General features: G+C 41.7%; 1 protein-coding gene across 3 annotated transcripts in view; it reads left to right on the forward strand.

The window, feature by feature from the left end:
- XIAP (X-linked inhibitor of apoptosis) overlaps positions 1–26404 on the forward strand; it is a 186158-nt gene that overhangs the window by 61786 nt on the left and 97968 nt on the right. For 2 of the 3 annotated variants that reach the window (XM_053699118.1, XM_053699119.1), the window contains exons 2-3: positions 22549–23452; positions 24850–24949. In XM_053699118.1, coding sequence (XP_053555093.1) covers positions 22579–23452; positions 24850–24949 — 974 coding nt within the window. In that variant the 5' untranslated portion in view covers positions 22549–22578. Of the gene's footprint in view, positions 1–6210; positions 6256–22548; positions 23453–24849; positions 24950–26404 lie in introns of those variants that run through there. The other variant, XM_053699117.1, reaches the window with a different exon arrangement.

Here is a 26404-nt window from a genome sequence, read left to right on the forward strand (position 1 = left end):
TAAGCAGAATGGGAATGCAGATGGATTGTCCCATCTGTCTTAGACAATACAGTTACTCAAAACTAACAGTTACTCAAAACTGAAATTAACCCCTCCAGTACTGTTGGATTTGCACCCTGTACCTATAATGGGCACAGGGTGACTTAACATAATGCCCGAATCCATAATCCGTAGGGAGGTTGACAGAGGGGTCTGTCACATGGCCCCCTCCTGGTGGGACACTCCGGCAGACCAGGCTTGACCCTTTGGCGGGTCAACTTGGGGATGACCGGACTAGGAGGTGGTAGGAATGTCAGTTTGCCGGGACAAACTCCATTGCAGCAATCTACCATTGTCTCCTGAGACCCGATTAAGCCAGACTAAGGGATTGTGGTCCGTTATGAGAGAGAATTCCTGTCCGTATAAATAAGGGTTCAACTTCTTCAGTGCCCAGACCAGGGCTAAACATTCCTTCTCTACTGCTGCATAACTTACTTCTCGAGGTAACAACTTTCTGCTTAGGTATGCGACAGGGTGCTCTCCTCCATCCTCCCCGACTTGGCTCAGCACAGCCCCCAGTCCATACATGGAAGCATCTGTATGAACGAGAAAACGTTTGTTAGGGACTGGGGCAGCCAAGACTGGGGCATTCACAAGAGCTTGCTCCAGTGCCTGAAACACGGTTTCACAAGCTGGAGACCACAGGACCTGTTTAGGAAGGTTCTTTTTAGTCAGGTCAGTCAGGGGCTTGGCGATAGTACTGTAGTCCGGGACAAAACGTTGGTAATAACCGGCCGTCCCCAGGAAGGCTAGCACTTTAGTCTTAGTGATAGGTGTGGGCCAGTTAGCCACAGCCTCTACCTTGGCTGGCTCCGGTCTCTGGCTCCCACACCCCACTTGGTGACCCAAGTACTGTACTTCAGCCATACCTAGATGGCACTTGTCTGGTTTCAAGGTCAGGCCAGCGGCCCGAATCTTGTCCAGAACCACCCCTACATGGATTAGGTGTTCCTCCCAGGACTCACTGTAGACCGCAATGTCGTCCAGGTATGCACAAGCAAATTCCTGGAAGCCATCGAGGAGTCTATCCACCATACGCTGGAAGGTAGCCGGAGCATTCTTAAACTGGTACAGGCCAAATGGGGTGACGAATGCCGACTTGGGGATAGCATCCTCGGCCAGGGGAATCTGCCAATAGTCCTTACACAGGTCTATGGGGGTCAGATAGCATCCCCTAGCAATACGGTCTAGTAAGTCGTCTACCAGGGGCATCGGGTAGGCGTCAGTGGTGGTCCTTTCGTTGAGCCGCCTGTAATCCACACAGAACCGGGTGGTCCCATCTTTCTTAGGTACCAGGACTACAGGCGAAGCCCAAGGGATATCGGAGTGCTCGATGACTCCCAGCCGAGCCATCTCCTGTATCTCCTTCCGCATTCCTTCTCGGACTGCTTCGGGGATACGGTAGGGGGGCTGTTGCAGGGGATTCTGTCCAGGGGTCTCTACCTTATGTACAGCTAGGGTAGTGTAGCTGGGCTCTTGGTAGAATGTCGCCTGCTTCTCCCACGAAAGCTGTCTGCCTGTACCTTCTCTGTAGGGCTTAACCGGTCCCCTAGCTGCACAAGACTAGTGAGGTCAGTTTGGGGGTCCTTCTCTAGTAAGTCGGGCAGGGGTAAATTCTCTGGGTCGTCTGCAGCAGGGGCACACACTGCAGCGACATCCTCTGGCCTTTCCTGATACTCCTTCAGCATGTTCACATGAAAGGATCGCTGGATCCTTTCATCTGCACAGCTGGCTATAATATAGGTAGTATCACACACCTGAGCTAACACCTTATACGGGCCCTGCCAAGATGCTTGCATCTTGTTGGTCCTCACAGACTTGAGCACCAAAACTTTCTGTCCAACCTGGAAGACCCGCTGCCAGGCACCCCGATCGTACCACCTCTTCTGTCTCCCCTGGGCCACCTGGAGATTCTCCCTTACCATTAGGGACAGTTTCTCCATGCGGTCCCGGAGTTCCAGGACATATGGCACTATGGGGATCCCCTCCTGCTCTGTCTCTCCCTCCCAGTGTCCTCTAATGAGATCCAGGGGTCCGCGGACCCTTCTCCCATAGAGTAAGTCAAAGGGAGAGAACCCAGTAGATTCCTGGGGCACCTCTCTGTACGCAAATAACAGATGAGGCAGGAATCGCTCCCAGTCTCTGCAAGCGTCAGTAAAGGTCCTCAGCATCTGCTTGAGGGTGCCATTAAAGCGCTCGCAGAGACCGTTAGTCTGTGGGTGATAAGGCGAACTGAGCAGCGGTTTAATACCGCACACCTTACACAGCTGCTGGGTGAGCACAGCGGTAAACTGGGTCCCCTGATCGGAGAGAATCTCCTTAGGGAACCCGACCCTAGTAAAACCTTAACCAGGGCATCTGCTACTGTTTCTGCCTCTATATTAGACAGTGCTACTGCCTCTGGGTAACGAGTGGCATAGTCCACCACGGTGAGAATATACTTCTTACCTGATGGACTAGCTCTGGCCAGTGGACCCACAATGTCAACGGCTATGCGGGAAAAGGGTTCACCAATGATAGGCATAGACATAAGCCTAGCTTTTGGGTGATCCCCCCGCTTACCCACCCATTGACAGGTGTCACAAGTACTACAATATACCCGCAGATCTCGGTTAAAATTGGGCCAGAAGAAATTTTGGGTGATCCTATGAGCTGTGCGGCGGGACCCTAGATGTCCAGCTAATGGTACATCATGCCCAATCCGCAGAATCTCTTGCCGGCTGCCGATTCCGCGGAGGGGCAGTACTTTTCTGGGAAGTTTTAGGGATTCTATATAGCCTATCCCCCACCCACTCATAACGTTCCCCATCCCGATGGGCAGCTTGCACGGGTCTGCTTTATGTAGGATGCCCCAGCATTCTTCCTCCTCAACGCAGTGGGCAGCAGGCTGAGGGTTACGTGGGTTTCCACCGGCGGGTCTCCTTTAGGACTGTGCTTGGTTCGCTGTGTTTAGGGGACACTCTGGTCTTTTGTGCCCTAGTTGCTTACATCCAAAGCACCGAATAGGTTGTGAGTAGTCCCGTGAGTTGAACCGGGCTGTCTGAGGCTAGTTTGTGGCTGAAGGCGGTGTGGTAGAGCGGTGCACCGGGGGTTGGTAACTGGTAGCTGCTGGGGTGACACTGGGTCGGTACTCCACTCTTGCTGGGGGCTTAGTGGTAGCAGTGTCCAGTTTGCGGGCGTCCGTATACTCCTCTGCCAGGCGAGCAGCTTCATGCAGTATGGAGGGTTTACGGTCCCGAACCCACTCTCTAACTCCTGCGGATAACTTGTCGAAGCAATGTTCCAACAGGAATAGCTGCAGCACCTCTTCCCCGGATACAGCTTGGCACTCCGCCATCCAGTGAGCTGCTGTGCGGTGCACCTTACATGCCCACTCAACGTAGGAATCTCCAGCTAATTTAACAGTGTCTCTGAACCGCCTCCTGTATGCCTCCGGTGTAATCGCATACCTGGAGAGCAGAGCCTCTTTTACAGCATTATAATCCCCGACTTCCTCATCTGGAATCGGCCGGATAATTTTCCAGATAATATTGTGACCCAGTCCTCTGCGGGTATCTTGTGTAGTGCACATTGCCTCTCAAAATCCGCAAGGTACCCATCAATCTCTCCTTCTGTTTCCATGAAGTTTTTAAAAGCTGCAAGATGTACCTTTCTCTTTTCCACTGGGGTTGCTTTGACTTGGGCTGCTGCAGTGCTTCTTTGGCAAAGTAGGTTGGCATCCACAGCTGCTATGACCCGGTCAATAATTTCGGCAGTCGGGTTGGGGCCATAATGTGCCAGTCTTATTTTAACCGGCCGGTCAAAGTTTGCTTCTTCGGGAGTTCTATCTGATATGCTGGGCTCATTGGTTCCTTCGGGCCCTGGTACTCTGTCCATCTCGGTCAGTATTGTAATAATCTCCCTCTTCCTGAGGTTACTGGCTTGTCTGCCCCATTCTTTAAGGGTGGCTCTTTTCAGCCTTTTATACTGTATTCCCATTAGGTCCGGGTGTGTAGTTGCTCTTCTGGGCTATGAGGACTAACCCGTCGCTTTCCACCAATTGTAGCAGAGAGGCAGTAGGATCCGCAATATCTTTTAGTTAGGCAGAGACATCCTCATCTTAAAAATGTCGGCTAAATAATTCAGTCCAAGTTTAAGTCTAAATCAGCTATTTATTTTGCTTCTAGCCACTAGTGCAACAACTACAACTGCTAACAACAACTGTCTTAGACAATACAGTTACTCAAAACTGAAGTTAACCCCTCCAGTACTGTTGGATTTGCACCCTGTACCTATAATGGGCACAGGGTGACTTAACATAATGCCCGAAACCATAATCCGTAAGGAGGTTGACAGAGGGGTCTGTCACATTTAACAATAGTGAGTAGTTAAGACTACACAGGATTTATGAATGCAAGCTAAAATACAAAATGCTCTTTTAAATCTATTAACTGCAGTTTGATTGTAGCAATAATGAATGTATTTGCTTTAAAATATCAAATTATAGAATTCATACATTACCAACATGAGCCAATTTAGTATTCCAATCTTTTCTTTATAGATTCAGATCACCTCATATGAAGAAAGGTTATTGCATAGATCAAGAAGTTAGTCTCAGCTTTTTGCTTAAAGTGATTGTGTCCCAAGTATGGCAGCCAGTTATTCAATCACAAGTTTCAGCAGACAAAAAAAAAAAGACCCCTTCTCTCTCCTTGAATTGAGGTTATAACCTGTAATATAATCCTCCCCTACTTATTCTAATCATCAGTGATCTGAATTCAATAGGCCCTTACGGTGCTTGTCTCTTATTCGCCCTGGTGGTGCTTGTCCCTCTCATTGGTCACCTGCGAGACGCTACCCTGACTGGCTTATCTGGCTCTGTATGTTCTCCAATAGTTAATTTATTTGGCTGTCATACCAGTTTTAATCCCCTAGGGGGCAGCAGACATCCAGAAATACAGTCTCACCATTAATTATTGCTACAATCCAAATATCTCCTTATATTTTTTATATTTAACATAATATAATTCCTAACATTAATAAGTCACATGTTCAAATACACGTGGATCATATTTTGTCATTTTTCCTGCTTATTTTAATATGAAACATCAGTATTATTTTTAACATCATATTATTATTATCGTAAAATCAATTTAAAGTTGCATTTGATTATTTTCTTATATTCATATAAAAACACAGCATATTTCACATTTAGTACACATCTTTCTGAGTGCATAGATTGATGCCCATGACCAACATTCATATATCTATTTGCAGTATTTATCAAGCTCAGCAAATATTTATCTAATATGTTACTATTAGTCACTGCTTCTTAGGTTTCCACCTTCCAATATTACCCTTCTTAGGCATAGACAATCTCCAAGATTCAAATTAGGCATAATTCCTTTATCTGAGATTTAATTTCCCATGTGCTGTAGATAACTTTAGTTCAGATGCCTTATGTGTATTTAGATCTCAGCAGGGACAATTTAACACTTAGATGGTAAAAACTACAATTCTTTGAACATGTTTGTAGATTCAACCATTCCCACAGACGGATCGTCTATTCCCCACAGGGGGCCTGTGAGTTCCTTACCCATCTTGGGCAGGAAGCCCATATATTCTCTGAGGGTTTAAAAAATGCTAATATTTACCTTGAAGTGGTTCACTGGTCTTATTTTATACAAAGCTTTAAACCTTTTGTTCTTTCTTAAGATAACTATGACAACAATTCTTTTGATGAATGAGAGAGGGGCTGGTTTACACAGCCAAGAATCATTTGGCAGAGTAAATATGACTGCTGTAACTGACATCTGGAGTTTTGCAAATAAAATTATTTGGTGTACACAACCATATATATTTATTAAATAAATATATATATATTTATTTAATAACATTCACAGATCTTCTGACAATGCTCTGTCTGAATAATGAAATACATTTTTTGGTTTCGTGTCCCTGTAATGTAGTACTATTTTATGTAATTCCCCTAAATCTATTTCCCCTTTTTCTCACTTTCCCTTCCTCGTATCATTGATAATTCATTTTCCTTTTGTTTTCCCCTATCTTTATTTTCTGTACGTTCCATTGCATTTCTTGTGTATGTTTCTTTTCATTTGCTGTTTCTTGTGTGCATTGTGCCAGGCTGCCAGCATTCGGCTGAGACGAATCCCTTTGTTCCGGTAGGTGCCAGTAACGAAGCCTGGTGGTAGGATTTCTAGGTTTCATTCTAAACTGGTAAATTATCTTATTCTAAAATGTCTGAAATAAAGTAAAAAGTAAATGTGACTTACGTAGAAGCTACTACACCAATGTTGTCACATTCTAGTATAATAGATTAGAAGGGAAGAAACTGCTCTATTACTCATCAGCAATGTATTTCTACTGTAATAGTTTGTGTAGCACACAGTACTGGGGAAACCTTATTTTAGCTTATGTTTTCTTGGTCATGCAACATTATTTCTCTCTAAAGTTGCTATGGGTCTGTTCAGTTATTGACTGTGAACAATACATTACTGTATTTCTGTCCTAAGAGACAAAAGGGGAGCACTATATAGGGGTTTAAAAACCCTTTTCTTATATAGTTCAGAGAGAGTAGATTTAATATATCTTTTGATTGCTTATGTTTTACACACCAAATTGTGAAGCATGCTTAAAGAAAAAAATAAAATGTTTCATAAGTAATATGAAACCTTTCAGTCAGTGACTGTGATTTATTCTGTTGCTGTAGTAGTTCCCGCTCCTTAACAGCAATTTAGGAATGTGTTTAACTCAATTGAAAAGGTTAAAACATAGCTAAGGTCAGTAATGCAAAAATACATATTTACTGATTTTGTTGATCTGGTTTTATATTTGTTACATATTTTGAAGTGATAGCAAACTCTCCCCTTTTTAAAATCTGTAATGTTAGGGATATTTGAGGTGGAGTTTAATTCATCAGTTGTAATCAATATGCTCTATAACTTTTTAATATAGATTTGAAATTCAAATACCCCGCTCTAAGTCAATTTTTCTGTGACGAACGGTCTCTCCAAGCAGAGCTCTAGCTACAACAAAAGTGTCATATGGGGAGAGCTCTGATTGGACAACAATTCAAACCTTTAGCTCACTGAAAAATGTACTTTTGAAGTGGGCGGTGGAGAGCGGAGTATTTGAATTTCATATCTATATTAAAACGTAAGTTATAGCGCAACTTCTTTATAACTGATTAATTAAACTCCATCTAAAATATCACTAACATTATGGATCTTTTCTTTTTTTTAAAGGAGTGAGTTTACCATCAATTTAATACCGCTTCCCTTGAGATCATATATGGAAAAGATTTCCAATAAAAGGTCACAACCTTTTTGTATATATACTATTGGGGAGGGGGAAAACATTGCAATTAATTTGTGCTTTGGATATATGAAAATGATAAAATATTCGAAAATATTACACTGCCCCCACCTGGCTACTTTTAATGCCACCCGGCTGGCAAAATTTTCTATTGAGGACATGTTACTTATTTTACACTAATTTCCTGTGAAATCTGTTGGTTTTCCAATTCTTAGAGAACAAAGTACACCTGGCAGGTTTCACAAGTCTAACCCTGCCTGTCCCTAGATGGTGTTCAGCCGATTTAATAGGAGTGTGCACTTGTCTTTAAACAGTGTTTGTTGTCCCTTTAATAATAATGTTGTGCTTTATACTTAGGGCACGCCTGTTCTAAAATAGTATTACCAAAGCAAACATTGAGCTTTGTTGCTTGAAACATGAAGATACACATGGGCGTGGATGTTACATTTCTTAATAATTAGCTGCCTGACTAATTCTTCACCAATATACTTTTAAAAGGATTTAAATGCATAGAAAGGTCAAAAATGAAATGTGTGTGCGTATTTCAATGTGAAATAGAAGCATTTTTGCAATATATTTTCATTAGCAAAAATGCTTCTAGTAAAAGTTATTACTGTTTTTCTGCAGCATATGCACATATCCTGTGAGAGCCTGGGCACACCAGTATTCAAACACTACACCTTCTCAGAGAGTTAGTAGTATCTTTTATGACACAAATTATGTCTTTACAGAAGCAAAACACCACCGCCAGCTCATTGAGCTTGAATACTGGTACACAGGCCTTCACAGGATATGTGCATATGCCACTGAAAAACAGTAAAGTGTTTTACTGGAAGCATTTTTGCAAATGGAAATATATTGCAAAAATGTTTCTATTTTAAATTGAAATACATTTATGCACATTTTGATTTTGTCCTTTCCATCCTTTTAAAGTGAAAGTAAATCCTTATCCTAGCATTTTACAAACGCTACGATTTACTATTGAAACAAATAAAGGGCTGCTGTAGGAGCTAAGAACGACGATTGATTGAATCAAATAAAGGAACTTTCTTCATGAAGTATCTTATACTTCATGAATGAAAGTGCCCTTTATTTGTTTCAATAGTCAATCCTAGCGTTTGTAAAATGCTCAGTATAGATTATTTTGTTGGATCCATCAAAATTATTTTAAAACACTTGCAATGTATGTCACTCAAGAACATTTGAGCTATAAACTAACCAAACAAATGTATTCTCTGTATGCTCTGAGATAGGATCAGGAAACAGCCAAAAGATGTCTCTGATAAAATTATCACAGTAGACATGAACCTATGTGTGTTTACAAAGATTCTGCAGGAGCTATTACAAAATGGATATGATGAGTTGCAATTTAATATTTGCAGTATGTTACAAGACAGGCTTCAATAGTTGCTTGTGTAAAATTCAATAAAATATTACTCCTCCCAGTGTGGCACAATTGAAGAGTGAAGGCTTTTTCTTTTGAAGCCACAGAAAACGAAATAACATTTTGTAGGTAGAAACTTTGTTGGGGAACTCCTATTATATTCCTGTGGTTTGCCCTACTGCGTCACTCTGAAATTCCTTCTCCTTACACAAGAGCGCGGCCTCCTCACAGGGAGAACTGTATTGAAGGCAACGTCACTGTCCTATGCCCTGGTCATGAGACAAATAGATTAGTCCTTCTGTCTATCTTATACCTGCTTCCTAAACATATGGTAAAAGCTGACCCTGCAAGATAGGTATTTAGCTTACTGTCTTTTCCTGCATGAATAGAGCCGAGATCCAGTCATTATTTTTTTAGGGACAGTACTCAAACGTTTTCTATCATGTATATAAAATAACAGCAGTTACATATGTTAAGTGTTATCTAGCATTAGAAAGATAATGTAAAGGTTGTTTAAATGTATAGTGAAGTTAACAGGAAGTGCATGATTGTGTACAGTTGAGTCCAGGGACTTTTTTTGGTCACTAGCTCATAGGGACACACACAAAAAAAGTAATTTATTCACTACAGGTGCATCCATTTAAAAGCAAAATTTAAGCACTGTTATGCATTTTTAGCTAGACTATATTATTTGTTTGAATATCATATGTATTTTCATTTAAAATTTAAGGTGTACTGTTTAACCTCTTTGTAGGGTTAAACACAGGGCTGTAATGGGACCAAAAATAGGGCCTGGAATTTGAAGGCAGAGTAATCCCCACTCCCTCTCTCATTTGTTATTTAACTATAATCAAAAAAATACAAGTAGAATGTATTAGTTTGATTGATAAAACCATTTAAATTTTGTAACCTTTTCCATTTACTATATTTTGTAAATTGGTTGATATTAAAAAAACAAACAAAAACAAAGTGAACACAAACATATATACATGTAAATCATAAAACACACTGAGGGCAGTCTACATACAGCAACCCTACCAATGATTAGTCACATGGACTCATTCTGTGAAAACACATATTTGTGCTGTTAGCATTCACACACACATCATTATACATAACAAGGACATTATACATGCAGCAATCCTAGCAGTCCTGAGTCATCCACACACATTCTATCTATCTATCTATCTATCTATCTATCTATCTATCTATCTATCTATCTATCTATCTATCTTCTATCTAATCAGTCAGTCAGAGCTGAGTCAGACATGTAGATGTACTACATGCACACTTGTTACAGAGAGACATAGGAAATTGACATGGGCATTATTAGTTAAAAAATGTTATAGGATTCATCACCATTTTCATAAAATTTAGGACTATCATTAGAGGGAATTGTTTTCACTTGAATGTGTTTCCAATTACTTTTTTTACCAACTGCAGAGTATAAATAGATGAGAATTTGCTTTTTAAGGTTTATTTGTGTATATTAAATAGCTGATTTTGTGTTTTGAAGCTGCAACCTAACAAAATGGATTGAGCTTGTAGGTATAATCAGATCTCATTACTTTATTACATTGTGTACATAACATTCTTCGTTTTCTTATATCTGTCCTTAGACCTAAGACCAATACTTGGAGAGAACAATGGAACATCAAATATCATTAAAGTGATGATAAATCCTCTTAGCCAATAGCCGTGCGGGAAATACAGCTTGGTGCCGCAAAACCCGGTGCCAAGCGGTATTTCCCGCACGGCTATTGGCTAAGAGGTGGAAACGTCACCTCTCAACCAAATAACGTTCTGCTGTGGACTGCCTTTAGCAGCTCAGCGCAGTGAACGCTGCTAACAAATAAAGGGGCTTTCAGAATGAAGTATTTTATACTTCATGAATGAAAGTCCCCTTTATTTGTTACGATGGTAAATCCTAGCATTTCGCAAACGCTAGGATTTACCATCACTTTAAGGGTATTTTATCTCACTGCAGTGCAGGAAGCATTTGGCTATAGCGCATCCTTCCCACTGGCAGCAAGATCTTGGGTAATTAACCCCTTAGATTAAAAAATGATAGCCGATGTACAGGATACATTGGTTGTTGTTAAGGGGTTAAAATAAATCAGTCCATCATTGCCTAACTCTTGTAGAACTACAGTATGCAATTATTAAAAAAGATCAGCTACTGTACTCTACATTATAGTTCCACTAGAGAGGAAGAGGTTAACACCACAACACACTTGTGTATACATGCTCACTGAAGCAGGACAGTGAAACTGTTTGAGTTAAAGGGACAGGCCATTTATAATTTAAACTTTCATGATTCAGATTGGGCATGCAATTTTAAACCAACATTCCAAATTTACTTTTATCATCAAATTGTCTTTGAGCTATTAGCTTATCTAGGTTTAGCTTTTAACAAAGAATACTAAGCGGTTGAAGGCCACCTCCTATCTCAGTGCACTTTGACAGTTTGACACTAGTTCATGTGTGCTGTATAGATAACATTGTGCTTATGTCCATAGAGTTAATGAATCAGCACTGCACATTGGCTAAAATGCAAGTCTGTCAAAAGAATTTCGATAAGGGGGTAGTCAGCATAGGCTAAGATCCAATGTAATTACAGAGGTAAAACAGAGGTAACATGTGTATTAAAATGGTTATGAAAAACTGGGAAATGTTTAATAAAGGGATTATCTATCTTTTTAAACAATACATTTTTTTCAATTAGACTATCCCTTTCAGTACTTTGTTGTATTGCAACATAGGCTGTAAAGTACAAGTGAGTTTAGTAGTGAAGTCTCATGGCAGTCAGATGAGTGTAGATAATTTGCTAGCTACCAGAGCTGTAGTAATCCTCTGATTAAGCAGTGTTCTGTAAATTCTACTAGTGTCCAGGGAAAAAAAAGTTAGCTGGTCCGGCGGGGGGGGGGGGGGGGGGGGGGGGGGGGGGGGGGGGGGGGGGGGGGGGGGGGGGGGGGGGGGGGGGGGGGGGGGGGGGGGGGGGAGTATAGAAAGTATAGCGTCACTTAAAGGGACAGTAAACACACTGACATTTTAGTTATTTATTTTGTCCCCCTTTCATGTATTTTAGCTCTTAAAATTGAGCACTTAATAAATCCCAGAACTTGAAATGCACCCTCAAGGCTAAATCTGCTATACATCTGTCCCTAATTGGCTTAATCATATAACTGTAAAACACAGCATTCTATACTAACTTTTAACTTTGTTGCCTATACAGACAAAAGCCCAGATTGGCTTCTTTAAATAAGGGAAATCATTGCAGTAAAAAGGATGTTAATTTGTTCCAAAAACATTGACTTGGCTGCTATGTTACTCTCTAGCCACACCACAGAAATCTTACAAGGTCTTTACTGTCCCTTTAAAGGAATATGAAACCCACAAATTTTCTTTTGTACCATTTTTTTAAAAAAAGGTTTCCAAAAAAATTGATGATAGTAGTAAATTAGAAAGTTGTTTGAACCGCATGGTCTATCATAAAAGAAAACTTTTGGGTTTCATATCCCTTTAAGAGTTATAGCTGTATTGGTGTGGCTGTCTTGCAATGCTTAGGGAAAGTTTTCCCACTTTGATTTAAAAACTGCCATTTTAGTCTGCCTTTCCCCTTGTTGTTAACTCTCATGCCTGATGCTCTATGACATCTGCAGAATGTAAGCACTCTAACAGCGTGCACAGTTCAGCCTCCCCTCCGTTGAGAGGGAAGAGGCTGGAGAATGAGTTTGCTGCATGGCTTAGCCCCTGACCTAAAATGATATAAAGGCAGCACTATAGCACTTCAGTCCCCGGAGGAAATGCTTCTGGGAGATCAACAGCTTGTTTATAGCCATGAGTGGGAGGGGCTAAGCAACTGTCCTTGGTTCACAGCAGTTGCCCCAATTTAGGCCTGTCAGTAAGCCCTAGCTACTGCAGCCCATTGGGAAATATGGTGCTCGGTAGGCCAGTCCTGCCCTGGTTAAACAGATAGTAATTTGCAAGCAACAGGACACTAATAAAATGTTGTAACAGAATAGGGCACTTAAATGTCCCTTTAGAATATAATAATAATGTGGCAATATACATTCATCATTTACTTTTATTTCATTTTGCTTTAAAATAAATTTGAAAACTGTGCTTGTTCCACTTTCTCCCAGATAGGTTAGAGCTAAAATCAATTACCTGCATTTACCCCCCCCCCCTGCCTTGCATTATCAGTCTTCAACAGGTAAAATCATTGTTTGCAGTAGGTTTAGGTGTGGATATTATTTTAGGACAGTATGTATGACACTAATTGGGGGGTATGTATGACACTAATTAAGTCATGACTGACACAGCACATACCATTACAGACCCTCTGAGCAGGAGAGGGGGTTGAATGTGGGTTCACTGGATGCAGTAGGTTTAGGTGTGGATTAATGCACATTTCAGTTTAGACTTTTCTGACTGTTTAACGGAAGAGTAGACGGTAGGGCTCTCACCAGGAAGGGCTGCCACCTTCTCTTTCTTCTGCTGAATGTGTGTGAAGGTTTATTTAATATATATATATATATATATATATATATATATATATATATATATATATATATATATATATATATATATATATATATATATATATATATATATATATATATATATACATCTCTAAAGCCCGTTCACACGGGCCATTTTTTGCAGTACAGCGGTCCCACCCCTTGCTCTCTCTCTTCCCCTCTCTTTTGTGCTCTCTCCCCTCTCTTTTGCGCTCTCTTCCCCTCTCTTTTGCGCTCTCTCGCTCCACCTCCTTTTGCTCTCTCTCCCCCCTCTCTTTTGCTCTCTCTCTCCCCCTCTCTTTTGCGCTCTCTCACCCCTCTCTTTTGCGCTCTCTCTCTCCCCCCTCTCTTTTGCTCTGTCTCTCTCTCCTTTTTTTTGCTCTCTCTCTCCATCCCTCTCTTTTGCGCTTTCTCTCCATCCCACTCTTTTCCTCTCTCTCTCCCCCTCTCTTTTGCTCTCTCTCCCCCCTCTCTTTTGCTCTCTCTCTCTCCTCTCTTTTTTGCTCTCTCCCCCCCTCTCTTTTGCGCTCTCTCCCCCTCTCTTTTGCGCTCTCTCCCCCTCTCTTTTGCGCTCTCTCTCCCCCTCTCTTTTGCGCTCTCTCTCTCCCCCTCTCTTTTGCTCTCTCTCCCCACTCTCTTTTGCTCTCTCTCCCCCCTCTCTTTTGCTCTGTCTCTCTCTCCTCTCTTTTTTGCTCTCTCTCTCCACCCCTCTCTTTTGCTTTCTATCCCCCCTCTCTTTTGCTCTCTCCCCCCTCTCTTTTGCGCTCTCTCTCTCCCCCCTCTCTTTTGCGCTCTCTCTCTCCCCCCTCTCTTTTGCTCTCTCTCCCCCCTCTCTTTCGCTCTCTCTCCCCCCTCTCTTTTGCTCTCTCTCTCTCCTCCCTCTCTTTTGCTCTCTCTCTCTCCTCTCTTTTTTGCTCTCTCTCTCCATCCCTCTCTTTTGCTGTCTCCCCCCCTCTCTTTTGCGCTCTCTCTCTCCCCCTCTCTTTTGCTCTCTCTCCCCCCTCTCTTTTGCTCTGTCTCTCCTCTCTTTTTTGCTCTCTCTCTCCACCCCTCTCTTTTGCTTTCTATCCCCCCTCTCTTTTGCTCTCTCCCCCCCTCTCTTTTGCGCTCTCTCTCTCCCCCCTCTCTTTTGCGCTCTCTCTCTCCCCCCTCTCTTTTGCTCTCTCTCCCCCCTCTCTTTTGCTCTCTCTCCCCCCTCTCTTTTGCTCTCTCTCCCCCCCTCTCTTTTGCTCTCTCTCCCCCCTCTCTTTTTCTCTCTCTCCCCCCTCTCTTTTTCTCTCTCTCCCCCCTCTCTTTTTCTCTCTCTCCCCCCTCTCTTTTGCTCTCTCTCCCCCCTCTCTTTTGCTCTGTCTCTCTCTCCTCTCTTTTGTTCTCTCTCTCCATCCCTCTCTTTTGCTCTTTCACCCTCTTTATTGCTCTCTCTCCTCTCTTTTGTTCTCTCTCTCCATCCCTCTCTTTTGCTCTCTCACCCTCTTTATTGCTCTCTCTCCCCCCTCTTTTGCTCTCTCTCCCCTCTCTTTTTCTCTCTCTCCCCTCTCTTTCTCTCTCTCTCTCTCTCTCTCTCTCTCTCTCTCTCCCCCCTCTTTTTCTCTCTCTCTCTCCCCCCTCTTTTTCTCTCTCTCCCCCTCTCTTTTGCGCGCTCTCTTCCCCTCCCTTTTGCTCTCTCTCCTTTTTTTTGCTCTCTCTCCAACCCTCTCTTTTGCTCTGTCTCTCCATCCCTCTCTTTTGCTCTGTCTCTCCATCCCTCTCTTTTACTTTCTATCTCCCCCCTCTCTTTTGTTCTCTCTCTCCCCTTCTCTTTTGCTCTCTCTATCTCTCTCCCCTCTCTTTTGCTCTCTCTCTCTTCCCCCTCTCTTTTGCCCTCTCTCCACCCCTCTCTTTTGCTCTGTCTCTCTCTCCCCTCTTTTGCTCTCTCTCTCCATCCCTCTCTTTTGCTCTCTCTCTCCATCCCTCTCTTTTGCTCTCTCTTTTGCTCTCTCTCTCCCCTCTCTTTTGCTCTCTCTCTCCATCCCTCTCTTTTGCTCTCTCTCTCCCCTTTTTTGCTCTCTCTCCCCCTCTCTTTTTCTCTCTCCCCTCTCTCTTTTTCTCTCTCCCCTCTCTCTTTTTCTCTCTCCCCCCTCTCTTTTTCTCTCTCCCCCCTCTCTTTTTCTCTCTCTTTCTCTCTCTTCCCTCTATTTTGCTCTTTCCCCTCTATTTTGCTCTTTCCCCTCTATTTTGCTCTCTCTCCCCCCTCTCTTCTGCACTGTCCCCTCTCTTCTGCACTGTCCCCTCTCTTCTGCACTGTCCCCTCTCTTCTGCACTGTCACCTCTCTTCTGCACTGTCCCCTCTCTTCTGCACTGTCCCCTCTCTTCTGCACTGTCCCCTCTCTTCTGCACTGTCCCCTCTCTTCTGCACTGTCCCCTCTCTTCTGCACTGTCCCCTCTCTTCTGCACTGTCCCCTCTCTTCTGCACTGTCCCCTCTCTTCTGCACTGTCCCCTCTCTTCTGCACTGTCCCCTCTCTTCTGCACTGTCCCCTCTCTTCTGCACTGTCCCCTCTCTTCTGCACTGTCCCCTCTCTTCTGCACTGTCCCCTCTCTATTGCTCTTCCACCTCTCTTTAGCTCTTTCCTATCTCTTTTTGTCTCTCCCCCTCTTTCTATTTCTCTCCCCTCTCTGTCTTGCCGACCGCGTCTGGCCACGCCCGCCCACGGCCACGCCCATGCCCACTTTCACCGCAAACAGCATGGATTGTCAGGTAAGGCCAGGTGTGTTTGTCCCCGTGCTGTCTCTACTGCGCATGACAGCTTCGGACAAACACACTTGGCCTTTTATATAATAAGATATATATATATATATATATATATATATATATATATATATATATATATATAAAATTTACCAAGGATCAATTTATACTGCAACACAGTAGAACATGATAATTAACTCATCTGTCAAAACAAAGCTCTTTATGGGACATAAATTAACATTTGATGGGATAACTTGCCATTAATAAATAATTATGTCAAACTTTTTGCACAGCAACTGAGATTTTAGTTTTGGGAGATGTAACATACATTTGTTATATTTTAAGTGTATTTATAGTGTGCAAACTTACATAGGTATAAGATTTAGATTTTATAACATAGAGTTTTTACATTCATATCATGTATATGAGATCTTTAAATATAATTCTATGTCTAGAATGTAACTCCACGGTCTACAGACTTAAATAGGTTAATTTTGCAGATTTGTTTCTCTTGTAAGGTGTATCCAGTCCACGGGTTCATCCATTACTTGTGGGATATTCTCCTTCCCAACAGGAAGCTGAAAGAGGACACCCAAAGCAGAGCTGTCTATATAGCTCCTCCCCTAACTGCCACCCCCAGTCATTCTCTTGCAGCTCTCGACAATATAGGAAGTATCAAGAGATATGTGGTGACTTAGTGTAGTTTTACCTTCAATCAAAAGTTTGTTGTTTTTAAACGGTACCGGCGTTGTACTGTTTTACTCTCAGGCAGAAATTAGAAGAAGAATTCTGCCTGGAGGTTGATGATCTTAGCGGTTTGTAACTAAGGTACATTGCTGTTCTCACACATAACTGAAGAGTATGGGACAACTTCAGTTGGGGGAACGGTCTGCAGATTACCTGCTTTGAGGTATGTTCAGTATATTTTTTTCTAGAGAGATGAATGAGTTCTAGAAAATGCTGACAGAGCTTTGTGTATTTGAGGTAAGCCTAATGCAGTGATTTAACAGCGACTGGGATCATGCTTACAAAACAGGGTAATACTCTTATTACTTAGTGACAGTTAAACGTTTACATGAATTCAAAAATAGGACGTTTTTTCTCTGAGGGAGATAACTCTTTATTTGGGGCCTAGTTTCCACATGGCTAATCAGATACTCCTAGGAGTATTTTCTTAAGGCCCCTCTGGCATCCAGTACATGGTGGGAGGGGCCTATTTTAGCGCTCTAAATGCGCAGTTTTAATTCAGACTTAGGAGCCTCAGCAGAGCTGTGGCAGGGTGCTTAACTGTCTTGTAACGTTTTTTAACGTTTTTAAATCCGGTTTCGGGCCTAAGGGGTTAATCATCCATTTGCAAGTGGGTGCAATGTTGCTTTAGTCCCTTACACACACTGTAAAATTTTTAAAGACTTTACTATATTTTTACACTGTTTTGCAGTTTAAGTGTTAGTTTTTTTTCTCTTAAAGGCACAGTAACGTTTTTGTTTAATTGCTGTTTCACCTTTATTAAAGTGTTTTCCAAGCTTGCTTGTCTCATTACTTAGTCTGTTAAACATGTTTGACATAGAGAAAACTCCTTGTTCAATATGTTTAGAAGCCATGCTGGAACCCCCTCTTAGAATGTGTACCAAATGTACTGAAATTTCTATAAACTATAAAGACCATATTATGGCGCTTAAAGATTTATCTCCAGGGGATTCTCTGACTGAAAAAAGGGAGATTATGCCATCTAGCTCTCCCCATGTGTCAGAACCTATAACTCCCGCTCAAGTGATGCCAAGTATATCTAGCGCGTCTAATTCTTTTACCTTACAGGACATGGCGGCAGTTATGAATGCTACCCTCACAGAGGTATTTTCCAAACTGCCAGGGTTACAAGGAAAGCGAGACATCTCTGGGGCTAGAACTAATACAGAGCTTTCTGACGCTTTAATGCCTGTGTCCGATATACCCTCACAATACTCATTAGCCAAGGCAGGGGAGCTTCTATCTGTGGGTGACATTTCAGACTCAGGGAAGGCGTTGCTTCAGTCTGATTCTGAAATGACAGCGTTTAAATTTAAGCTTGAACACCTCCGCTTATTGCTTAGGGAGGTTTTAGCGACTCTGGATGATTGTGACCCCATTGTGGTTCCAGAGAAATTGTGTAAAATGGACAAATACTTTGCAGTGCCTGTTTACACTGATGTTTTTCCAGTCCCTAAGAGGTTTTTGGAAATTATTACTAAGGAATGGGATAGACCAGGTGTGTCGTTCTCTCCCCCTCCTGCTTTCAAAAAGATGTTTCCCATAGATGCCGCCGTACGGGACTCGTGGCAGACGGTCCCTAAGGTGGAGGGAGCAGTCTCTACCCTAGCTAAGCATACCACTATCCCCGTCGAGGACAGTTGTGCTTTCCTAGATCCTATGGATAAAAAATTGGAGGGTCTCCTTAAGAAAATTTTTATTCATCAAGGTTTTATTCTCCAGCCTCTTGCATGCATAGCCCCAGTTACTGCTGCAGCGGCTTTTTGGTTCGAGTCTCTTGAGGAGGCTCTGCAGGTGGAGACTCCGCTAGACGACATTCTAGACAGGATTAAAGCTCTTAAATTAGCTAATTCCTTTATTTCTGACGCCGTTTTTCAGTTAACCAAACTAACGGCTAAGAATTCAGGTTTTGCCATTTTGGCGCGTAGGGCGCTATGGCTTAAGTCCTGGTCAGCAGACGTTACTTCAAAGTATAAGCTTCTTAACATCCACTTCAAGGGACAGACCCTATTCGGGCCCGGTCTGAAGGAGATCATTTCTGATATTACTGGAGGAAAAGGTCACGCCCTTCCTCAGGATAGGTCCAATAAGAGGACTAAACAGGATCATTTTCGTTCCTTTCGAAACTTCAAGAGTGGCGCAGCCTCAGTTTCCTCTAATGCAAAACAAGAGGGAAATTTCGCCCAGTCCAAACCAGTCTGGAGACCTAACCAGGCTTGGAACAAGGGGAAGCAGGCCAAGAAACCTGCGGCTGCCTCTAAGACAGCATGAAGGAGTAGCCCCCGATCTGGGACCGGATCTAGTAGAGGGCAGACTTTCTCTCTTCGCCCAGGCTTGGGCAAGAGACGTCCAGGATCCCTGGGCGCTAGAGATTGTTTCCCAGGGATATCTTCTGGAATTCAAAGGTTCATCTCCAAAGGGGAGATTTAATCTCTCACAACTATCTGTAAACCAGATAAAAAGAGAGGCATTCTTACGTTGTGTTCAAGACCTACTGGTTATGGGAGTGATCCACCCAGTTCCAAGAGAGGAACAGGGGCTGGGTTTTTATTCACACCTGTTTATAGTTCCCAAAAAAGAGGGAACTTTCAGACCTATCTTGGATCTCAAGATCCTAAACAAATTTCTCAGGGTCCCATCCTTCAAGATGGAGACAATCCGAACCTTCCTCCCTATGATCCAGGAGGGTCAATATATGACTACCGTGGACTTAAAGGATGCTTATCTCCACATTCCGATTCACAGAGATCATCATCAGTTCCTCAGGTTCGCCTTCCTAGACAGGCATTACCAGTTTGTGGCTCTTCCCTTCGGGTTCGCCACGGCACCAAGAATCTTTACGAAGGTTCTAGGGTCCCTTCTGGCCGCTCTAAGGCCGCGGGGCATAGCGGTAGCCCCTTACCTAGACAATATTCTGATTCAGGCGTCGACTTTTCAAATCGCCAAGTCCCATACGGACATTGTTCTGGCCTTTCTGAGGTCTCACGGGTGGAATGTGAACATAGAAAAGAGTTCTCTCTCTCCTCTCACAAGAGTTTCCTTCCTAGGAACTCTGATAGATTCACTAGAAATGAAAAATTTTCTGACAGAGGTCAGGATATCAAAACTTCTAACTTCTTGCCGTGCTCTTCATTCCACTTCTCGGCCATCAGTGGCTCAGTGTATGAAAATGATCGGCCTAATGGTAGCGGCAATGGACATAGTTCCGTTTGCCCGCCTACATCTCAGACCACTGCAACTTTGCATGCTCAACCAGTGGAATGCGGACTACACTGATTTGTCTCCTCTGTTAAATCTGGATCAAGAGACCAGGGATTCTCTTCTCTGGTGGTTATCTCGGGTCCATCTGTCCAGGGGAATGAGTTTCCGCAGGCCAGAGTGAACTATAGTGACGACGGATGCCAGCCTTCTGGGCTGGGGCGCAGTCTGGAACTCCCTGAAAGCTAAGGGTTTGTGGACTCAGGAGGAAGCCCTCCTTCCGATAAACATTCTGGAACTAAGAGTGATATTCAATGCTCTTCAGGCTTGGCCTCAACTAGCTGCGGACAAGTTCATCAGATTTCAGTCGGACAATATCACGACTGTAGCCTATATCAACCATCAGGGGGGAACAAGGAGTCCCCTGGCAATGATGGAGGTTTCCAAGATAATTCTATGGGCAGAGGTTCACTCTTGCCATCTCTCAGCTATCCATATCCCAGGAGTAGAGAACTAGGAGGCGGATTTTCTAAGTCGGCAGACTTTTCATCCGGGGGAGTGGGAGCTCAATCCGGAGGTATTTGCCCAGCTGATTCAACTTTGGGGCAAATCAGAACTGGATCTGATGGCGTCTCGTCAGAACGCCAAGCTTCCTTATTACGGGTCTAGGTCAAGGGATCCCCAGGCAGCACTGATAGATGCTCTAGCAGTGCCCTGGTCCTTCAACCTGGCTTATGTGTTTCCACCGTTTCCTCTCCTCCCTCGTCTGATTGCCAAGATCAAGCAGGAGAGAGCTTCAGTGATTTTGATAGCGCCTGCGTGGCCACGCAGGACTTGGTATGCAGATCTGGTGGACATGTCAGCCTCTCCACCATGGACTCTGCCGCTGAGGCAGGACCTTCTTCTCAAAGGTCCATTAAAACATCCAAATCTAATTTCTCTGCGTCTGACTGCTATGAGATTGAACGCTTGATTTTATCAAAACGTGGTTTCTCCGCGTCGGTCATTGATACCTTGATTCAGGCTCGAAAGCCTGTCACCAGGAAAATCTATCATAAGATATGGTGTAAATATCTTCATTGGTGTGAATCCAAGGGTTACTCGTGGAGTAAGGTCAGGATTCCTAGGATACTATCTTTTCTCCAAGAAGGATTGGAAAAGGGATTATCGGCTAGTTCCTTAATGGGACAGATTTCTGCTCTGTCTATTCTTTTGCACAAGCGCCTGGCTGATGTTCCAGACGTTCAGACGTTTTGTCAGGCTTTGGTTAGAATCAGGCCTGTGTTTAAACCTGTTGCTCCGCCATGGAGTTTAAATTTAGTTCTTAAAGTTCTTCAAGGGGTTCCGTTTGAACCCTTGCATTCCATAGATATCAAGCTTTTATCTTGGAAAGTTCTGTTTTTGGTAGCTATCTCTTCGGCTCGAAGAGTTTCAGAGTTATCTGCCTTGCAGTGTGATTCCCCTTATCTGATCTTCCATGCAGATAAGGTAGTTTTGCGTACCAAACCTGGGTTTCTTCCTAAGGTAGTATCTAATAGGAATATCAATCAGGAAATTGTTGTTCTGTCACTGTGTCCTAATCCTTCTTCAAAGAAGGAACGTCTGTTACACAATCTTGACGTGGTTCGTGCTTTAAAGTTTTATTTGCAAGCTACTAAGGATTTTCGTCAAACATCTGCATTGTTTGTCGTCTACTCTGGACAGAGGAGAGGCCAAAAGGCTTCGGCAACTTCTCTTTCTTTTTGGCTGAGAAGCATAATCCGTTTAGCTTATGAGACTGCTGGCCAGCAGCCTCCTCAAAGAATTACAGCTCATTCTACTAGAGCGGTAGCTTCCACATGGGCTTTTAAACATGAGGCCTCTGTTGAACAGATTTGTAAGGCGGCGACTTGGTCTTCGCTTCATACTTTTTCTAAATTCTACAAATTTGATACTTTTGCTTCTTCGGAGGCTATTTTTGGGAGAAAGGTCTTGCAGGCAGTGGTGCCTTCCGTTTAAGTGCCTGCCTTGTCCCTCCCTTCATCCGTGTCCTAAAGCTATGGATGAACCCGTGGACTGGATACACCTTACAAGAGAAAACAAAATTTATGCTTACCTGATAAATTTCCTTCTCTTGTGGTGTATCCAGTCCACGGCCCGCCCTGTCACTTTAAGGGAGGTGTTTTTTATTTTTAAACTACAGTCACCACTGCACCCTATAGTTTCTCCTTTTTCTTGCTTGTCTTCGGTCGAATGACTGGGGGTGGCAGTTAGGGGAGGAGCTATATAGACAGCTCTGCTGTGGGTGTCCTCTTGCAGCTTCCTGTTGGGAAGGAGAATATCCCACAAGTAATGGATGAACCCGTGGACTGGATACACCACTAGAGAGAAATTTATCAGGTAAGCATAAATTTTGTTTTTTTTGCTACAGCTCCTTCTGTTTTACATTTACTACATATTATACACATAACCCATATATATTGTGTGAATATGATTACTATTCATTTCTCAGTTTCTAGGATTAATTAGATTTCTTTGCTCCTATTATTTCCACGTGAAACAGAAGTAGAATATTTTCAGTATTTTGTTTTGTATAGTCATTCTTTTTTTCTTTTTTTTTATGTACATCCATATTTAGGCAAGATTTGAATTTTTCGCTGGTGAAGAAATGACATGTAAGTGTCCACGGATGTCAGATGTTGCCTGTGACATGGATATTGATAAAGATTTTTCAGAAGAAAGCTCCAGAATTGCATCATTTACTAATTTTCCAAGTAGCTGTCCTGTTTCTGCCTCAACTTTAGCACGGGCTGGTTTTTATTACACGGGAAGCGGAGACAGAGTCAAGTGTTTTAGCTGCCAAGGAATAGTTGAAGGCTGGCAACATGGAGATACAGCAATTGGCAAGCATCGGAAAATATCCCCAAACTGCCCATTTGTTAATGGCTTCAACTTTAGAAGTGATTGTATACAAACTCAAATACCCATTCTTCAAAATTCAAATCCACACTTGGTTGAAAACTGTGTACCAAATGCTGCTCACGCATTCAATCATGAATCCAGTTCAGAGTTAAATGCTGATTTCTTGTTGAGGACGGGAAGAGTTGTTGATATGTCTGAACCAAATTACCCTAGATACATTAAAATGTGTTCTGAAGAAGCTAGGCTTAGGACATTTAAGAATTGGCCATGTTATGCCCGACTTACACCAAAGGAGATGGCAAATGCAGGGCTTTTTTATACAGGTTTTGAAGACCAAGTCACATGTTTTTGTTGTGGGGGAAAGCTAATGAATTGGGAACCTAATGATCAAGCTTGGATAGAACACAGGAAGCATTTCCCTGATTGCTTGTTTGTCTTGGGTCATGATATAGGAAATGTGGCTCTCGAAACAATGCATTTATCAAGCCATAAAAGGAGAGTTTCAGAGGCTCCAGATAATCCGGACATGATCCAGTATAAAGCACGTCTTGACAGTTTTGCTCAGTGGGCATATCCTATTAGTAAGGAGTCACTTGCTAAATCTGGACTCTATAGCATTGGTAAGAAGGCACACATTTTTGTTTTTGTCTGTAAAAATAAAGATAAATTAAGATATGAAAACATTTATATTATGTGTATATATATATAATGTGTGTATATAGATAGTCCAATAAACCATATAAATGTACACATATATATATATATATATATATATATATATATATATATATATATATATATATATATATATATATATATATTACTGCATTATGTTCACCCCTTGCTAGGGTTAAAAACACAAGATACTGCAGTAGCAATGCTGCACTGCCACTACAGTGCAGAGCACAGCTGGTGATTGACAGGTACATTACCCCACCGACTGTAACCAGGTCAGTAGCATCAGCAACGCATTATGCATCCTTAGTGGACTTTGACTCATAGTCCAGGGGGGACTTTAGCAATATGTCTGTCATTACCATTTGTGTAGATATAAAATATTCTAATGAATTACCAAATTTATTTTTGTACTAGTATGTACCTTTTTAAAACATATTTTTTAATTGGAGCTACAACAGTTACTGCATAGCACTTTTAAATGCATAAACGCTTGTGAATTTCTTTGCGCGTACTTAAAGGGACACATAATTCAGAAATAGTCATCCATGCATCTAAAAGAGCCTGTGTTGAAAAATTAAAAGTATATTTAATTATGCTTAGGAAAAAAGATCTTTACTCTATAGAGAACAAATATTCTTTTTCTTTTTGCACTTTTATGTCTCTTTAGATTTGTTTTATTCTGGTCCCTTTAAATAAATAATGCCCAATATTTAATACTGGGGAACAATTGGAGAGATCGGCACAAAATAAAAATATTATCAAATTAAAACATATAAATAAAACAAAATACCTAAAAAGTAAAATTCTAATAATTAATAGTATAATTCCGACAGCTCCTCCTTTTTAAAGACCTGGTTCACAGATCAATCAAATAAATGGAGCTCACCAAATCAGTACCAGATTCCAGATACTCACTGGTATATATATAAAAAAATGCCTTTAACAGTAGTACATGGCTGAGATATCCATTGCTTGGCAAATCTGTCCATAATTGTTATAGTAACTAACGTTTTTATTCACCAGTGAGTATCAGGAAACGTGTTGTTTGCCAGTAGTAATTTCCTGTGCCCTGTTTGATTTTAACCGATGTTTCGAGGACTGCCAGAAGTAGGGGTTATTCCCATGAAGCAGTTTGATTCAGCCAATGCAGGGGGGCACTAACACGCCCAGAGTATGCATTTAGCACCGTTACACTTCACTTGCAAATATCTTTCTGCTGATTGGTATGAATGTTTTCCATTGTGAAATGCACTGTGTGGTGAGGCACCACCTTTCTCTCTCTGAAATATGTATACTTACAAAGCAACCAATTGTGTCTCTCAACTTGTTTGCTGTGTAGGGGATGGAGATAGAACACAGTGCTTTTGTTGCGGTGGAGCATTACAGGGTTGGAAGTTAAAGGATGATGCCTGGGAAGAACATGCGAAGTGGTATCCAGGGTAAGATCTGTCTGGTTGTCTTGAGATCCCAAAAAACAATTAGCAACACATTATTTGAATGTATCATCTTTAACACAGCATGATCAGATAGTAACCTTTGATAAAAATGCCTGTCTCAAAGGGCTTACAGTTTATTAAAGGGACAGTTCACCCAAAAATGGTATTCCCTTTAAATTGTTCCCAATGATCTATTATACCTGCTAGAATGTATCAAATTTGTTTGTAGCTCCTTTACCCTTATTTCCAAATTTGAAATAGCTGATTTAGCTTGGAGTACAGGATATTGAAAGGCTATGTAAACACAGCCAGCAGAAGAAATCACACTCTCACGGAGGTGCAGGATAATTGATAATTTTCCATTGTTCTTTCTAAGTATTAAGCTTTGCTTTTCCAGACAAATATAAGGTAAGAAAGCAAGTATGTGTACACAAAGTGATAGCATAATCGGATATATTACCTGAAACTCAACCCATTGTAATAGGCTGTGGTTTAAACGCACAAAACAAGCTGCTTCATATACACAAATAAAACTGAAAATGCAATTTCTCATACATTTTATACTCTGCAGCTGGTATAACAAGTCATTGAAAACACATTAGTATAAAAACAATTTTACATTGCACTGTCTATTTAATAATAATGAATAATGGACCTTTTAATGAAGTAAAACAAAACATATTAATATTTTTTAAAAAAAACCAAGTGTATATATATATAATTGTTCAGTCAGGGACAAACATCCATAGTTTAGTGTTATGAATTATCATCCTTGAAAGTGACATTGTACTGTAAAATGAAATTCCCTTTAATCGGTTCACAATTAATTGTTATAGTAGATGCATAGTATTAATAATGTATGGGCTTTTGTTGATTGCCACAATCTATTGTACTCAAAAGCATGCCCATATAAATGGGCTGAGTCTACAGAGGCTAGCAAGATTATTTAAGAATGCTTGTCTTATTTCCCTGGTGGAGTTATATAAAGCCACATACTGAAAACTGAGTGTCTTGCTCAGGAGCGTACATTGCATTTTTGTAAGAAAATTAATAATTGAACCATTCACATCAAAATACACTGGAAAAAATTTATTGTTAAGGTGCATCAAAATTCGTAACAAAAATTGTTCACCGAAAATCGTATTTTACCAAAAAGCTAAGATGTTGAATGCAAATTACACAGGAATAAATCGTATTAAATATGCAGAGCGTAAATTGTAATTTAAGAACACTGAGTGTGCAAAAAAACACATAAAAATTGTATTTATAAGTACAAAATACAAAGCGAAATTGTTGTTTTTTCGTAAAATGAACTTAACATGGCCGTTCCGTTATATGGGTTTTTAAGGGATACATGATTTTGCTGTACTGCTTAAGCACTTTAGTCTATTTATTACCAATCTATATGTGTATCATAAAGAGTATATTTTAGGTAGATTCTTTTAATAATTAAATCTG

The sequence above is a fragment of the Bombina bombina genome, chromosome 1, assembly GCF_027579735.1.
Source record: "Bombina bombina isolate aBomBom1 chromosome 1, aBomBom1.pri, whole genome shotgun sequence".
NCBI classification, from domain to species: domain Eukaryota; kingdom Metazoa; phylum Chordata; class Amphibia; order Anura; family Bombinatoridae; genus Bombina; species Bombina bombina.